Source organism: Schistocerca gregaria, chromosome 6, assembly GCF_023897955.1.
Source record: "Schistocerca gregaria isolate iqSchGreg1 chromosome 6, iqSchGreg1.2, whole genome shotgun sequence".
In the NCBI taxonomy this organism is placed as follows: domain Eukaryota; kingdom Metazoa; phylum Arthropoda; class Insecta; order Orthoptera; family Acrididae; genus Schistocerca; species Schistocerca gregaria.
Genome location: NC_064925.1, coordinates 381,580,754 through 381,598,686, shown reverse-complemented (window position 1 = coordinate 381,598,686; position 17,933 = coordinate 381,580,754). Strand labels below are relative to the sequence as shown.

At 45.7% G+C, this 17,933-nt stretch overlaps 1 protein-coding gene across 1 annotated transcript in view; it reads right to left on the bottom strand.

Annotated features, from left to right (window-relative positions):
* The window catches only part of LOC126278093 (putative helicase MOV-10), a 280,795-nt gene that overhangs the window by 218,087 nt on the left and 44,775 nt on the right, over positions 1–17,933 (bottom strand). The window contains exon 3 of the mRNA XM_049977939.1: positions 508–668. Coding sequence (XP_049833896.1) covers positions 508–668 — 161 coding nt within the window. The remainder of the gene's footprint in view (positions 1–507; positions 669–17,933) is intronic.

Sequence of the window (17,933 nt, the reverse complement as noted above, 5' to 3'; positions counted from 1 at the left end):
TTCAACAAAATTGAGCGTAGTCAAGCATGAAACATATTTAAAATTGGTACAGAATTACCCTAATGCCAAACCTGCTAACAGTCTCTCTCTCTCTCTCTCTCTCTCTCTCTCTCTCACACACACACACACACACACACACACACACACACACACACACACACACACACAACTTTAGATTTGAGTGGTCCCTGATTAGTCTGATGAAGCTCGTTAAACCTTGATTGTTTGCCCTCTCCCAGTTAGTGACAGCACAAGTGTCAAGTCCAGCACTAAGTAGCTGAGAGGTAACGGCAGTCTCAGGATGGAAGCAAAAGATAAGCCTTTCCTCAATAGCTTGCCAAAGGGAAGGCTCAAACATCTGAGTCACAGCCAAGTGGACAATTTTCATCTGTCAGTAAGTTTAAACACACTTTTCATAGCAGATACGTACATCATCACAATCTCTGAAGCATCTTCTAAAACTAAACAGGTGCATAAAATAAAAAGCAATAAATTATTTTAATTTACCTATATTTTTGGAACTGGAACTGACAATAGTTGAACTTGTGTTGAAAGGTACGTTTGTGAGACTCAAAGTCTGCTTCGTCGATGCTGTTATACGGACACAGTTGACATTTCAACCTCTGCAGATCGGGATCATCTTTCTTCTGATTTCGGCGACGTCTGGCCTGTACGAGAGGATGAAAATTAACAAAAATCACTGATTTTGATGGTTTTATTTTTTGTGTGCCAAGTGTACTGTCAATATTTCTATTAAATTACACTTATTAAAACATTTGTTTAGCACATGCTTGGGGATTAATTTGAAAAGTGTTTGGCACAGCAATACATACAGATACATTACTCTTTGTAAAAATCAATGGTGATACAGAGTCAATACAATTACAGTGATGCCACTGATTTTAGGGTGCTTAATGGCACTGTTGTCAGCACCCTTTCTGAATACGAAAGTAAATTTAGTGAAAGAGTTGTTATCACACTTCGATAGATACCTACTAGCAGTTTTCTGGAAAATGTCTGACAGTAACAGTGTTTAGGAATACAAAGAGGGAGCTAATCCATTCCATACAAGCCAAAAATAGCACTGCCTGCACCCTACTGCTGCAAATGGCTCAAAATTTTGAAGCTGATGCAACATTTGTATTGTTAGATAAAAATGGCTCTGAGGTCTATCCTCTTGTTAGCATAATCTTGAAATATGGTACACTATGACAAAAAAGAATAATGGCACACCTTGAAGGAATTATCTCAATGGGAACAAAACTGGTAGATGTGATGTATGTATACAGATAAACAAATGATTACAATTTCAGAAAAAAATATAGGATTTATTTACGAGAAAGAGCTTCACACGATGACAAACTCAGAAAGTGTTTGTCCACCTCTGGACCTTATGCAAGCAGTTACTCGTCTTAGTATTGATTGATACATTCATTCATAGAGTTGTTGGATGTCCTCCTTAGGGATACCCTGTCAAATTCTCTCCAATTGGCCCATCAGAGTGTCAAAATCCTGAGCTAGTTGGAGGGGCCCAACCATAATGTTCTGAACATCTGGAAGACATTCAGCGATGTAGCTGGCCAGTATAGCAAACATGAAGACAAGCAGTACACACTCTAGTGTGGATGGGCATTATCTTGCTGAAATGTAAGCCTGGGGTGGCTTGCCATAAAGGGCAACAAAACAAGTTGTAGAATATTGTCAATGTATCACCATGCTCAAAAGTTGCTGCAGATGACAGAGGGGTCCTGCTATGACAAGAAATGACACCCCACATTTTAACTCCTGGTTGTCAAACCATATGATGGGTGACAGTCATATTGGTATCCCACTGCTGTCTGGGCATCTCCAGACACATCTGTGGACTAGAATCTTGTTGAATGGATTAGAAGTGTCTTAAGTTACAAGTCCTGCTTCGGGCAGAGACCTGATGACAGGCAAGGACATGTCTGGACACACTCCAGACAGGGGTAGGAAACGTACCTGACTCTTGAACACCATATGGCCCGACAACCGTGAGTGATGGTCTGAGGTGCCACTTCTTTACATAGCAGGACCCCTTTGGCCATCATCTGCGGCACCCTTTGGGCACAGCGATATGTAAATAGTATTCTATGTCCTGTTTTGTTACCCTTTATGCCACGTTATCGTGTCCTACTCTCATAGTCTCTGCTGGAAATATCACTTTGCCACGAAGAAAAATAATCCTGATCTCACTCCTAATGATCCAACTCCCCAAGGCACTATCCAAATTGAACCCTCCTGGAACAGTTCCGTCCTCCATCACAGCGGGACCCACCTCCTCTTCCTCAAAATCACCCTCTCCAAACCTTCAAGGAATTTCTCACTTTCAGCCTTGCCTCTCAATCTTTCTTGAAAAACCTTAATCCTACTCCCAACATCATAGCCCAGGCTATCCGTGATCTGAAAGCTGACTGATCCATCATCATTCTTCCGGCTGACAAGGGTTCCACGACCGTGGTACTTGATCGTTGGGAGTATGTGGCTGAGGGACTGCGTCACCTTTCAGACAACTCTACATACAAAGTTTGCCAAGGTAATCCCATTCCTGATGTCCAGGCAGAGCTTCAAGGAATCCTCAGACCCTTAGGCCCCCTAAAAAACCTTTCACCTGACTCCATCAAACTCCTGACCCCACCGACACCTTGCACTTCTACCTACTTCCTAAAATTCACAAACCCAAACATCCCGGCCACCCCATTGTAGCTGGTTACCAAGCGCCCACAGAACGTATCTCTGCCTACGTAGATCAACACCTTCAACCCATTACATGCAGTCTCCCATCCTTCATCAAAGACACCAACCACTTTCTCGAACGCCTGGAATCCTTACCCAGTCTGTTACCCCCAGAAACCATCCTTGTAACGATTGATGCCACTTCCTTATACACAAATATACCGCACGTCCAGCACCTCGTTGCAATGGAGCACTTCCTTTCACGCCGATCACCTGCCAACCTACCTAAAACCTCTTTCCTCATCACCTTAGCCAGCTTCATCCTGACCCACAACTTATTCACTTTTGAAGGCCAGACATACCAACAATTAAAGGGAACAGCCATGGGTACCAGGATGGCCCCCTCGTATGCCAACCTATTTATGGGTCACTTAGAGGAAGCCTGCCAACCCAAAGTTTGGTACAGATTTATTGATGACATCTTCATGATCTGGACTCACAGTGAAGAACAACTCCAGAATTTCCTCTCGAACCTCAACTCCTTTGGTTCTATCAGATTCACCTGGTCCTACTCCAAATCCCATGCCACTTTCCTTGACGTTGACCTCCATCTGTCCAATGGCCAGCTTCACACATCCATTCACATCAAACCCACCAACAAGCAACAGTACCTCCATTATGACAGCTGCCATCCATTCCATATCAAACGATCCCTTCCCTACAGCCTAGGCCTTCGTGGCAAATGAATCTGCTCCAGTCCTGAATACCTGAACCATTACACCAACAACCTGAAAACAGCTTTCGAATCCCGCAACTACCCTCCCGACCTGGTACAGAAGCAAATAACCAGAGCCGCTTCCTCATCCCCTCAAACCCAGAACCTCTCACAGAAGAACCCCAAAAGTGCCCCACTTGTGACAGGATACTTCCCAGGACTGGATCAGACTCTGAATGTGGCTCGCCAGCAGGGATACGACTTCCTAAAATCCTGCCCCGAAATGAGATCCATCCTTCATGAAATCCTCCCCACTCCACCAAGAGTGTCTTTCCGCCGTCCACCTCACTATCGTAACCTCTTGGTTCATCCCTATGAAATCCCCAAACCACCTTCCCTACCCCCTGGCTCCTACCCTTGTAACCGCTCCCGGTGTAAAACCTGTCCTATGCACCCTCCCACCACCACCTACTCCAGTCCTGTAACCCGGAAGGTGTACACGATCAAAGGCAGAGCCAGGTGTGAAAGCACCCATGTGATTTACCAACTGACCTGCCTACACTGTGACGCTTTCTATGTGGGAATGACCAGCAACAAACTGTCCATTCGCATGAATGGACACAGGCAGACAGTGTTTGTTGGTAATGAGGATCACCCTGTGGCTAAACATGCCTTGGTGCACGGCCAGCACATCTTGGCACAGTGTTACACCGTCCGGGTTATCTGGATACTTCCCACCAACACCAACCTTTCCGAACTCCGGAGATGGGAACTTGCCCTTCAATATATCCTCTCTTCTCATTATCCACCAGGCATCACTCTCCGCTAATTTCAAGTTGCCGCCACTCATACCTCACCTGTCATTCAACATCATCTTTGCCTCCACACTTCCGCCTCGACTGACATCTCTGCCCAAACATTTTGCCTTTAAATATGTCTGCGTGTGTGTGTGTGTGTGTGTGTGTGTGTGGGGGGGGGGGGGGGGGGGGGGGGGGGGGGACCTATCCTTTTCCCCCCCTAAGGTAAGTCTTTCCGCTCCTGGGATTGGAATGACTCCTTACCCTCTCCCTTAAAACCCACATCCTTTCGTCTTTCCCTCTCCTTCCCTCTTTCCTGAAGAAGCAACCGTTGGTTGCGAAAGCTAGAAATTTTGTGAGTGGGTTTGTGTGTTATTTTATTGTGCCTGTCTACCGGCACTTTCCCGCTTGATAAGTCACATTATATATATATATATTAAAAACAAAGATTCCAAGACTTACCAAGCGGGAAAGCACCGGTATATATACTTCCACATGGGAAAAATAAATTAAAAACAAAGATTCCAAGACTTAACAAGCGGGAAAGCGCCGGTAGACAGGCACAATAAATAAAACACACACACACAGAATTTCTAGCTTTCGCAACCGACGGTTGCTTCTTCAGGAAAGAGGGAAGGATCTCCAAAGATAGAAATTCTGTGTGTGTGTGTGTGTGTGTGTGTGTATCAAACACAGCCATGCCCGAGGCAGGATTCGAGCTGACGTTCGCAGCAGCAGTGCTGTTCCGGACTGAAGCGCCTAGAACTGCTCAGCCACAGCAGCCGGCAAATCGTCCAATTTTTATGAAATGGTAATCATTTGTTTATCTGTATACGTACACCACATCTACCACCTTCTGTCACATTTGGATAATTGCTTCATGGTTGCCTTTTTTCTTTTCTTTTTTGTCTTACGCTACATACAGAGTGTCAAAAAGGTAGGTAGAGATCATGAGGCAATACCCTCCTCCGAGTCTGGCCAGTCGCACTTTCTTGCTCACTGTTTATCAATGTTGAAATCTACTCTAACTGTGAAGTCATCTAGACACAAGTAAGCACTTACATAAACTAATCACTGGATGTTTCCAGCAACCACCTCATTTCACTGTACCAGTTTTAGAATCACTCATGGAAAGTCCGGACTCAACAGCATGGAAATATCCCGATCATGCAATGAAGTGGAGGCAATTTTAATTTACCAAGCAGAGACAGATGTGGAGGGATGCACTGCAAGTGGTACAGAGAGAGAGAGTCTCGTCTTGTAAAGTACTTTTGAACAGAGTTTTCTCTAAACTGTCTTGAACAGCTAGTTCGACAATCTACGAACAATGTAAATATTTTACACCTTGTACCTACAAACAGACACGACCGTATCAACAGCGTCAGTATCGAGAGCGAGATTAGTGATCACAATACATATCGAAGACAATTGCTAAAGTTAATAAATCCATTAAGAAAACTACAAGTGGCAAGCAGTTATCTTTCTCATACACCATTTTAGTTCCAATGTGGTGGACAGAGGAATTTTGCACAAATTTTAAACTAAGTTACACTCCGGAGATGTACACGCTGAGAGAAGAGATTAAGATCAGAAAGATGCACCATGGATCAATAACAAAATTTGGAAACTGCTGAGGAGCAGAGACTGTAGCACTCTAGGTTCAAAATAAAATACAGAAATGTCAATGGGCAAGTGGTAATAGAAATAAGTGCATCTACACAAAGATTGAAGCACAAAGCATACAACTTCAGTCATATTCTCGTGCATTCTGGTTCTACGTAAAATCAGTAAGTGGGTTGAAGACTCCTGTCCAATCACCCATTGACCAATCTGGTGCACCAATAGAAGACAGCAAACCGATAGCTGAAGTCTTAAGTTTTGCATTTACAAAAACCATTCACAGAGGTGGTCTGCCAGACACACCACTGTTTGACCATCATACAGACTCCCTATGGAGGACATAGGAGTAGGCAACTATGGCATTACAAAGCAACTGCTTTTAGGTTCAGTTTGCCAAATTTTCTATTCTGGGTGTTCCACTTTGTTGATTAGTGGGTGCTTTTGATTGCAATGAATGAGGGGTGGGACAACTGTGGGTGGTACATTTCCATCACATGCTAGATTCGGACACACGCACTTGCTGTCTTCTGTATCTCCTTCATCTTACTTTTATTATTTATTGTACAAAAGATGTTCATTACATTTTTAGCCTTCTCACTTTCACAGTTATGAACCTGCTGACTAGATTAGAAAAAAATTTCATTGACTGTCTCTGCTTCCAGATGCACCACTCTTGGTTTGAGGGGCACAAGTTTGCTACATACAGAGCCCTGAATATATGTACAAATTCCGTCAAACACCCTATCAAAATCAGCACGATCCTTAAAATATCCACGATAGCCATGAAGGGCAAGGGTCTGCATTTCTGGAAACCAAGTTTCATGAAGGGCAATGCACAAAACAAAGGAGGAGATTAAGAGGTGTAGCTCAGCCAGGTGGTGGAAAAAACCACTACAATTCCACTGGAGAATCATGATGTCGGTATCCTATGAGCATCTGAAAGGACCAAGGAGGCAGGTTATGTCCCAGTGCTACCTGCTGCCACCAGTTGAGAAGTGACAGTATGAAGACACACAGGTTTTAAGATTTGATGTGTGGTATGAACTAGAGCCTCAGGGACCACCAGGATTGCTGCCACAACCACAGTAGAAGAGTGTGTGGGATCCAATGGTGTGTGGGCCACCAGAATCTCTGTCCTGGAAGACTTATTTTTGTCTTTCTTCTCATTAGATGGTTCCGATGACTGGGAGGGCTTGCCTGAATTAGTTTCAGGAACTAAGGAAGATCATGAAGCCCTATGACCTGCGGCCTGTGGCTCCTTCACCCACTGGGTTGGTACACAGTTGCAGACCCGCAGAAACCATGGAGGGGAGTGCCCCAAAATACCTATCCCTGGCCTGTAAGCCAGATGAGGATGGTGTGTCTCTGGCTGGGGGATGAGGATTGACATCCCCAGCTGGTAGGAAGCAACTGCTCCTGTAGTAGGTGTAGGGAGAGCAACAGGGAAGGAGCCCCCAACCAAAAGGGGGGGCAAGCATGGTGAAGCGGCCCTCAGAGCTCACTGCAGGAGACATAACAGACAAGAATACAGTGGCCAGAGAGGGTAAAATCATTATAGCTGTAGCATACAGCAATGCCATGAGTGCAGCACATAGACTTTTTTTTTTTTTTGGCCTCTTGGCATGTTAGCCTCTCCAGTCTTACATGCATGCATTTTTTCCTCTCTCTAAAAGATGGTGCAGTCTGGTGAGCAGAGAGAATGGTGCTCTCCACAGCTGACACAGACTGGGGGGGGAGGGGGGGGCACAATGAATATCCACATGCAACTGTCTTCCAGAATCCCTACAGACTGGGCTGGCATCACAATGCAAAGGCATGACCAAGAATTTCATACATAAGAATTTCATACATTTGAAGTCCCACAATAGGAGGGGAGAGGGGGCATAAGGTCTCAGGTTGGTATAGCATCATCTTGATCTTTTCAGGCAATAATTCAGCCTCAAACAACAAACTGAAGGCCCCAGTAGAAATCTGATTAGCCTTTGGGCCCCTATGGATGTGATGGACACAGTGTCCATCCCATCACTCCCCAAGTAGGCACGTAGCTCATCATCAGCCTGCAAGAGGTCATGATGGAAAATGATGACTTGATCCATGTTGAGACTATTATGGGGAGTGATAGTCATCAGAATGTTACCCTGCTTGTCACGAGCAACTAATGTCTGAATGGTCAGGGGATGCAATTTTAACCAAACTGAAGCACTTTCCATTTTGGAGATGGTTGCAAATTACACAAATGTATATTCTATATTCTCTACAAAGAATAAATGCTTTGTGGCCAAAAAAGTATCTCCACTTGTTCTTGTATAAAGGTATAAAGCAGGTATTGGGGGGAAGGGAACATTTTGGGGTCATGTCTCCCTCTGTTGACCAAGTTTTTCCATTCTGAAGAGATTGCTGGGGCCGGGTGACCACCAGCAGGAGAAAATGTCATCTGCTTCATATGCAAGTCATCTGCCATGGTGTCACCTACTCTGAACAGGAGCTCTCTCCATGACCACCACCCAGCCTCAGCAACAGTTACCCAAGCAGCGATCTGTTGCTCAGTCACTGTGCCCCAGTCACAATGGCTACATATTCCTCAGCATACATGGGGAGGTTTCTGCTCAGGCACCAACAGTGCAATCCATGCATGGTCAGGGGGCTACTAATATTCAGGTAAATGACAACCCCCTCTCCCCCCCCAACCACAGATTGGCTACCGTGCTAGGCTTTGGACCTACTACCTTACTGGAAAGGAAGGGTGCTAAGGCGAACAGGCACAAAGGTTTAACATACCACATTAGGTGACTTTCACTGTACCATACGAAATTCTGAAAAATTTGGAAAGGTGGTGTCAGGCCAAACCCAACAATGGGGACCACATATTTATTAACAAAAAGGTGTAGAGTGTGCCAGAAGTGAAATGGAAAAGAAAGGTGCTAAAGCGTGTACTAGGTCCAACTGGGGTCTTGTGCCAGAAAGACCATCGGATGGAGAGGCAGAGGAGGAAAGGGACAAGTCAGAACAAGCTTACAGCACAGAAAGGCAAGTAGTGCTCCAAAGGCTGGGGCCCCGTGGACGCCAAACATATACTCACAAAATACTTGCGAGCTCCCTGTGGGGACATATGAGGGCATTATGTGGGTGCTGATGCCTTGAACCTGTTACCATATCTTCACTTAAAAAGAGAAGTAGTTGTAGATAAGAATGTAGTAGTCAGGAGCAGACATAATGAGGTATTAAATCTTGAGTCTGTAAGGCACTGGAAGAGGCAGTGTTTGTTAACAGGAAAGCTGTGGGCATAGGCGACATCAATGTATGGGGGGAGAGTGCCAGAAGATGTGAGTAGGTTCTAAGGGATAATGGAGAGGGGATGGTGGTTGAGATTATCAGCTATGCTGTAACTTGTGTACAGTCTTTTCTGTAAATTTGACTAGCAATTATCTGTTAACCCAAATGAACGGCCACTGTCACACTGCAGCCAAGAGCTACATTGACCACTCAGCGATGTAACATTCTGTCGAGTAGTACATGCTTGACTTCAGGGTCTGCTTCACTACCCATGCCATCTGGATCCTTTAACCCCACACGAGCCTTTCTCAATTATTTAGGTGGGATTTTTTCCTAACCATACATCCCAAAATCTTTCTGGCCTCTCTCTCCACTAGTGAAGGCTCACACTCACTTCTAGCTCCGCCCTATGAGATTAACTTCACTCACACTCTTCTCTTCAGTGTCTCTTCCTCTGCCCTGTCTCCCTCCCAACCCAACCCCGACCTAACCAAAGTTGAGCTGTAGTGCTGGTATATCTTCTTTCTATGGAACTTGCAGCATTCCCAGCACCAGACAGAGTCTATCAGTTAAGAGTGGAGCTTGGGTTCCTCATTTGTGGGTTGTTTACCAACATCGTCTACATGCTGCATTCCCTTTATTTCCTACGGCAGTAGAGCCAAACATATACCGTTTAAACCATCTTCGAGGATTTTGAATAAAATGCATTCCTTACAGTTGAATGAAGTCTGGTTAACAACTGTAGACTGGAAGTTAACACAAAGGCAACAGTTTTCTTTAGATGCCATCAATCTTTCATCACACTGCATATCTCCTTCATGTTGTTTGGTAAACGTTTTCTCTGCAGTTCTGTTTTGTCTATGTCCATTATATATCAGCACGCACGACTTTATTTGATTTAGGTATCAATGGGGTATTTTTAAGGTTCCTTTCGTTTCATTAGTTTGTTAGGCCTACTTGATAGCTGTAGTCTCGATAATAAGTGCCATTTCTTAGTCAATGGATCTGAGAGTACTAGCCAAACTCTATATACTGTTGCCTATAAAAAACGATAACACTTCATCACACAATTCTTCTTCACATTTTACTGCTACAAACACACTGTACTAAGGGACATGCAAGAGAAGCTAGATTGAGAGGACTGTTGGAGACCTTGTTCATTTGGATGTTTTCTCACTCTGTCATTGTTTTAGGTTTTGATAATTCAAACTTTTAATGTAATTGACACAGGATACTTGATACTAGCATTTCCCCCGTGGCTGCACTGCGTACATGTATGTCACATTTAATGTGCATATCTCAGTCTATCTCCTCCTGCCCATCTCTGCCTACCCCTTTCTCAGCTCCTTATCTGAACAGACCCAACCTGCCAGCCAATTCCTCTTCATTCCCATCTTTCTGTCCATCTCCACCTCCTCCTCCCTCGCTTTGTCCACTCCCTCTCCCTGCCCTCCTCCCTCTCCATTATCCCGTCTATCCACCTCAACTTTCCCACAGGCAAACCCATCTGCACGTGTTGCCCCTACAAAAGAGGTCAATAACGCAGGCTGGCACTACTCTCACAACAGGGATCTTATAAAGCACAGCCTATGCGCCAAGGGCATGAAACACTTGATGTGTAGGCTGCCATGCAAAGCAGACTGACACTACTGCAACACAACATGCCTGTTGCATCTGTCAGCATACACATCAGGGGCTGGAAAACCACTTCTTGGCTGCCCTGCAAAGAAGTGCAGTAAGATAGGTTGACATTATTCTCACACTACACACCTGCTGTGCAGGTCACCATTATGGCCAGCACTTAAAAAAAATCCCACATATGTATCTCCATAAATATTACAGCTAAAGTGTTATATGTTGGTCTTCTTGCAGCAAAGAGTTTGTGTATCAGATTTGGTCCACTTCGATCCAGGGGCCTATGAGGAGTTTCCGGACACGGACACAGACACGGATTCTCAGCTTATATATCTTAATATATGACCTACGCGAACAGAAATAAAAGATTACTTGTGGAGACCAATAGAGGAACATGGCACATCTAAAAAATATATTCAGTGAAGCCAACATTCCCGCTGATAAGAGGAATTACTAGTTCTACATCACATTTTGGCTTGCACTGTATAGATGTAGATATGATGTTAATGCATCAAATAAAATGTGGATGAATACCGCTTCCGATATTTTAACAGAGCTCCAAGCTCAGCTATGATGTACCCTTGAAAAGTGTCAAGAGTGATTAATCAACCGCTAAAACAATACAACCAACCGCTAAAACAATTCATCAGATGGAGAGGTAGGGTAGGCCAAAGACCAGTATTTTAAATTAACCAGGGTCCTAGAAACAACGGAGAGGCTCCATCCCCGCCACAGCCACAGTGGTCCACAACCCCATGACGACTACTGCAGTCCACTTCACCCCTCCGCCGCCCCACACTGAACCACTCTTTCAGGGTTATTGTGCAGTTTGGCGTGCCTCTGCCTATGGTTACAAGGGAGGCCCGACCAATTGTCTCAGCGGCAGAAGAGGAAAAGGTTTCTCAATGGCAGTGTGTGGAACAGCCACCAAAACATACCACATAATGTCTGTACTTCAAGTAAGGAGAGGCTACAAAATATATCTGTTTTCCCACATCAGGAGCGGCCTACATTCAACTTCCACAGCTAACAACATCTATTGTATAACTGGGTGGATGCAAGCCATTCCCAACATACATTCTTTTTAGTTCACAGATTGGATCACACTACCGTGTCAATCGGTTGGTTGAATTGGGGGAGGGGACCAAACAGCAAGATCATCAGCCCCTTAATCTAGGATGGCAGAAATTAAGGGAGGAACGACACAAACAGCACAGTTGAGTCAAGGGGAAGGGGTAAGTGCAAATAAAGAGTGAAAAGAGATGTCAGCACAGCAGGAAGAAGAACAAACAGGAGGGGGCTAGGTGGAAACGGGAAGAGCAGGAGAGCCCCAGAACCGCCACCGAACCGTCCTGTTATCCATACCATACCATACCATTATCATGATCATGATCATGATCCAATGGGGACACCACCAGTGAAAGAAGACATAAGAAAAGTGGAAATGAAACAGCACAACACACCAGACAAAATGTACAGAAAAGGAGGGGGAACCTGGCCGGTGTGAAGGCAAGGTTAAGGCCTCCGTAACCACCTACGCTAACTGAGGGTCTAAAATGCCAGAGAAAAATTCTAGGGCTTATACCTAAGAGTACAAACCACTTTCGTAAAGAAACCAAGGCCAGGTGTAACGTTAAAAACCCAGACAAGGGAGGTAGGAGGGCATATTTAGTGCAAAGGGCCGAAAGGCGGGGGACAGTGAAGCAAAATATGGATCACCGTGAGGGAAGTTCTGCAACTAGAAAGCAAGGGGGGGTGGAGGAGGATCACTGCAGTGTAAAGACCCATGGGTCAACCTAATATGGCCAATACGAAGGCAGCAGAGAAGGGTAGATTCCTGCCGTGAGAGGCAGAGGGAAGAATACCACGTGGTGATAGTCTCCTCGATGGCATGAAGTTTATGACACAGGGGGTCAAACCATAATTGAGCATAAAGGGATTTGATGTAAAGATGCAAATACATCTCTGGAGAAAGAACAGGGAGTGGAGGGGGAAATGGGAGGGGAGGGGGGTGGGAGTGGATGTAGATGGCCACCCTCCCCCACCTGGATACCTACATGACTAGGAACCCAAAGGATGACTACCAAACAATCAGCATCATCATGATTCGTGAGAATGTCGTGGATGGCAGAGACCAAGGGATTGTGAAAAAAGCGCTGAGTGATAGCCTGACGGGCACTTGTTGAGTCCGTACATAAAAAACTTGGTTGAGGAAGGACGGTTTAATAAAGTAGAGGGCCAATAGATGGCCATCAATTCCACAGTTAAAACCCCACATGTGGCCGGCAAGATACAGTGTTGCAAGCCAACAGGAGATGTGATGGCATATCCCGCATGAACAATGGATTTAGAGCCACTGGTATAAAAAACAATGGCATCCTGGAAAGTACCGTAAGAGTGTTTGTATCAAACAACAGAACACTATTGGAATGAAGGTGGCTACTAGTCCCTGAAGAGATCCATCCAAATCCATGGCCAAGGAACTAACTAAGGGAGGGTTGGAGGGTTGTCAGGAGATGAGATAGGGGGGGAGGGGGGAGGATAAAGAAGGAAGATGGAAGTCACAGCAGAGAGAAGCGAGGTGGAGCCCAACTAGTAAACCCACCCAAGGGCAGGTAGCAGGCAGGTTACAGCTCGAAGCCACAAAAAAAAAAAATTAGAATAGAAAGAATGCATAGGGAAGAGCTGATAGAGATGGCTTGGGAAACCAGGAACTGGGAGCACCCAATCTAAAGGGGAGCGATCCCATTGTCAACCAGAAGACTATCAACAACAGTGCTAGTGCGGAAGGCACCAGTGTCTAAATGGATATCACAATGGTAAACCAAGTCCAAGAGTAGCAGCATGGAAGGGGCAGATGATCTATGAACTTGACACTTGTCCAGATGAGACAAAACTAATGCCCAATAAAGGTGAGGAAGGGATGAATGATCTATGTCCCAAGGGGTGTGAGCAGGGAAATGAACACTGAGTTTATGCAAACAGCCAACCTTCAGATGACAGATATGGGGCATCCAAGTCAGCTTGTTCTCAAAAAGAAAACCCAAGAAATGGAACTGGAGAACAACAGTCAGGCACTGGGCATCAAGGTACAGCTCCGGATCAGGATGGACCGTAGTACAGTGACACAAATGCACCAGCCTTGACTTAATGGGAGGGAACAAAGTTATGCAAGAGTGTCCCCATAGTGTGTGCCGGGTGGTACCCTGGAGCTGTCATTCTGCAAAGGCCACTGAGTGGGAGGTAGCCCAAATACAGAAATCATCCACATACAGAGCAGATGTGACCAACGGTCTGGCAGAAGCCACAAGTCCGTTAATAGCGATTGGAAAAGGGCAATACAGAGCCCAGTAGAATGCCATTCTCCAGGGTCAGTGGAGAGCTGAGAACAGTGCCAACCTGGACTCTGAATGACTGGTAGGACAGAAGCTGGCAAATAAAAAGTGGGAGGTGGCCCCAAAGACCCCACTCACTGAGTGTAGAGAAGATGTGATGGCACCAAGCTGTGTCGAGACCTTATGAAGAGTGAATAAAACTGCGGCAAGATGGTGGCATTGAGGAAAGGCCTGCCAAACTGCAGTTTTCAATCAAAGCAGATGATCGATAGGAGACTGTCCCTCCTGAAAGCCGCACTGATATGGAGATGATAAGTCCCAAAATTCATGGAGCCATTTGAGCCGACAAGCCACCATTCATCCTAATAATTTGTAGGGGACACTGGTCAGGCTGATTAGCCAGGAACTATCAAGTAACGATGGAGCATTGCTAAGCTTAAGGACATGGATCACAATACTGTCCCTCCATTGAAAGAGGAAAATGCCTTCTTGTCAGTTCGATTAAACAACTGCAGTAGATATTGGCATTGTGGAGGACTGAGGTGTTGAAGCAATCAGGACCAGAAGTGAACTCATGGGAAGAGGAGGGGACCAGAAGCAGCTCCCATTCCATAAAAGGTTTACTGTAGTATTCTCTCTGACAAGGGGTTAAAAATAAGCTGTAAGCTTCAGCCCGCTGTTTCTGGAAGAGGAAGGCAGCTGGATAAGAGGCTGACACCGATGCTGTACCAAAATGTGTCATGAGGTGTTCTGCGAGAACTGATTGATCTGTACAAAAGCCACCTGGAAGGGCAAGGCAGGGAATGGAAGACTTTCACTGACAACCTTGGAGGGCACGAAGAGTAGCCCAAAACCGTGATGCAGGGACAGAAAAACCTAGCGAGGAGACAATGGATTCCACACACACCACTTGCTCTGTTTGATTAAGTAACTAGCTCCATCACGAAGATGTTTAAAGGCAATAAGACTGACAGAGGACAGGTGCTACTTAAAATGTTGCAAGGTGCAATGACAATCATGGATAGCGGTGGCAATGGCCATACTCCACCATGGAAATAGGTGACGGCAAACTGGGGGCCTGCCAAGTAGGGAACAGCAATGCTGGCAGTGTGGATTATCTTATCAGACAGATCACATGTGACTTCATCAATACAACCTCACAAAGACGGTGAAAACACGACCTACGGTGTATACAAAGACCAATCGGCATGATGGAAAACCCAGCTGGGTAACATGGTCAGCAGGAGGCGGGAAGGGAACAATAGAATCAATGGGAAGTAATAACTATCACAGAGATCATCGTGCGGTGAGCAGTGTAAGTAAGGAAGAAGGGAAGGGGAAGAAAGCGGAAGATCATTGACAGGAAAAGTGCCATATGAAGCACTACAATGAGTAGGGTAACCATCATTTGGAAGGCAAAGGTAGCGCCTGCAAAAAATTTGTCAATGACAAGCCTCTGACTATATGAAGCACTGTCCCACAAAGGATTATGGGCATTAAAATCTCTGATGAGGAGGAAGGGAGGGAGGAGTTGCTGAAGGAGGGCAGTTACAGAAGCAGATGTACGTGTGCCCTGTCAGAAGGGAGACAGAGGTTGCAAACTGTGAAGGCAGAGAGCAAGTGGACATGAAAAAGGCAACTGCTTCCAATGGGGTACTATGTCCTAACAATTTGCAAATGGATCAACAAGCAGATGCCACCGGAAGCCCTTGGCAGGCCAACCCAGTTCAGACAGAAAACAGGGTCAGTGAGAGAGTATCAGTAAAATGAAATTCCTCGATAATGACAAAAGCTGCCAAGTAAAAGGTAATAAGGAATTGCAACTCTGGGTGGAAATTACAGTTCCACTGGATAAGCATGAAACAGGTATCCACAGGGGGAGGCAAATGGGTTGGAGCCAATCATGCTGCCGGGTCACCATCCATTAACGATGCCGACTGGATGATATACATAAATAAGATGTCAGACTCAGGTTGTGATGGGGAGATGGCACCTCCACAGACACCAGGTGACCTTGTCCTGAGGCTTATGTTTCTCCTCCTCCTCCTCCTTCTTCTTCTTCTTCCATCGGTTGAGGAGGGCAGGGCACAAAAGAAGAGCAGGCTTCTGCCAGATTTGGAACCAAGAGTGAGCAGCCTTGGGGTGCACAGAGTGTGTATCCTGCAGCCAAGTTGAGGTACCAGGCCTCCGGCCTTCAAGACACTACACGGAGCGGTCCCAGGTGGGAGCCCCCAATCACTGGTAAGCACTCAAGAAGGGGGTGGCATCCAGAGGGGTAGGTGTGGGAACTGCAGGGGAGGGGGAGAGGGGGATGGGAGTGACATAAGGCAGAGGTCAGAAGGGGAAAGAGCATAACAGAGGCTAAAGTAGAAGTCACTGACACAGGATGAAGTCAGTCAAATCTCTGACGAGCCTCAGAGTAAGATAAACAATCCAGGGACTTGCATTCTAATATCTTCTCTTCTTTCTTACAAGCTGGAAAATCTGGTGAGCATGGAGAGTGATCGCCACGAAAACTTACACACACACACACACACACACACACACACACACACACACACACACACACACACACACACACACACAGGCAGCAGAACACAGGAGCTTCCCTCATGGAATGAGTGTCCACAGCCACCACAGGGAGAGTCCGTAGTACATTGGGAAGACGTGGCCAAAATGCAAGCACCAAAAGCACCTCATGGATAACGGAATATGAAACTTCTCGTCACAATGATGAAACAAAAATTTGGCCTACTCTGGGAGGTTATGTCTCCCAGAAGCCAGACTAAAGGTGCCAGTATCTGTGCAGTTGTCCTTACAATATTTTTGCACAAGTTGAACAAAATGAACACCCCCAGCATTCCAGATTGGCTCGGAATTTCTCATCCGTTTTAAGGATGAGGTCTATATGGAAAATGACTCCCTGGATCATATTAAAAGACTATTGAGATGTAATGGACACCAAGACATCACCAATTTGATTACAAGCACATATAGCTACAGATCGGGTGACAGAAGAAGTTGTGATCAACAGGGAACCCGACCACATCTTACTGAGACACTTCGCCAAACTTGTCTTTGATATTTTCCACAAAAAATTATGGCTTTGCGGTAGGTAGTGGAAAACTGTTCCCACCAAGCCAGCTAGCCTGGCCATACTCCCAGCTTGTAGCCAGGGAAAAGGCCACAGGGTCATAAGAAGCAGTATTCAATTATCCATTTCTAATCACAGAGACAGCCCTAGGAGAATGGCCAGATTTTTGGAGCTTGATATGCTTCTTGTGCAAAGCATCCACCCTGATACCACCCACTCTGGTCAGGGGCTATCCCTTTGGGCGCCACCTAGCCACAGCAAGGGCCATCTGGCACAGTAACCATTGTTGGGAGTTTCAGCGCTCCAAATATTGAATGAGTGATTTCTGTGTTATATGGGAGCGCAGCGAAAAGGGTGCATAATAGTCCCACCACACGGACTTGCTACACGTGCTAGTGATCTAGCGGAGCAGAGGGGGGCTGCGATGGGGGGAAAAAAGTGGGGAAGGAAGGGGGGAGACGAAGTCATGCTGTAGACACTAGGGACGGAGTTCTTCCCCAAATGGCTCACACTACAGAAAGAAAATTTAGAAGTGGAGATCAAACTCCAAAGGTGACCAAAAATGCCACAAAGGGCGAATGAAAGAGAACAGGTAACAGTAACAAAATCACAAGACAGGAAACTAGGTGGATAGCCAGATCGACATAAGTAAGAACACCAAGAGAGGGGAAGGAGGGGGCAGCGGGGAAGGAGCAAAGATGGGGAGGGGAGAGAGGAACAGGGAAAGAAATGTAGACCAGGAAGGAAGAATGGGCATCATCAACAAC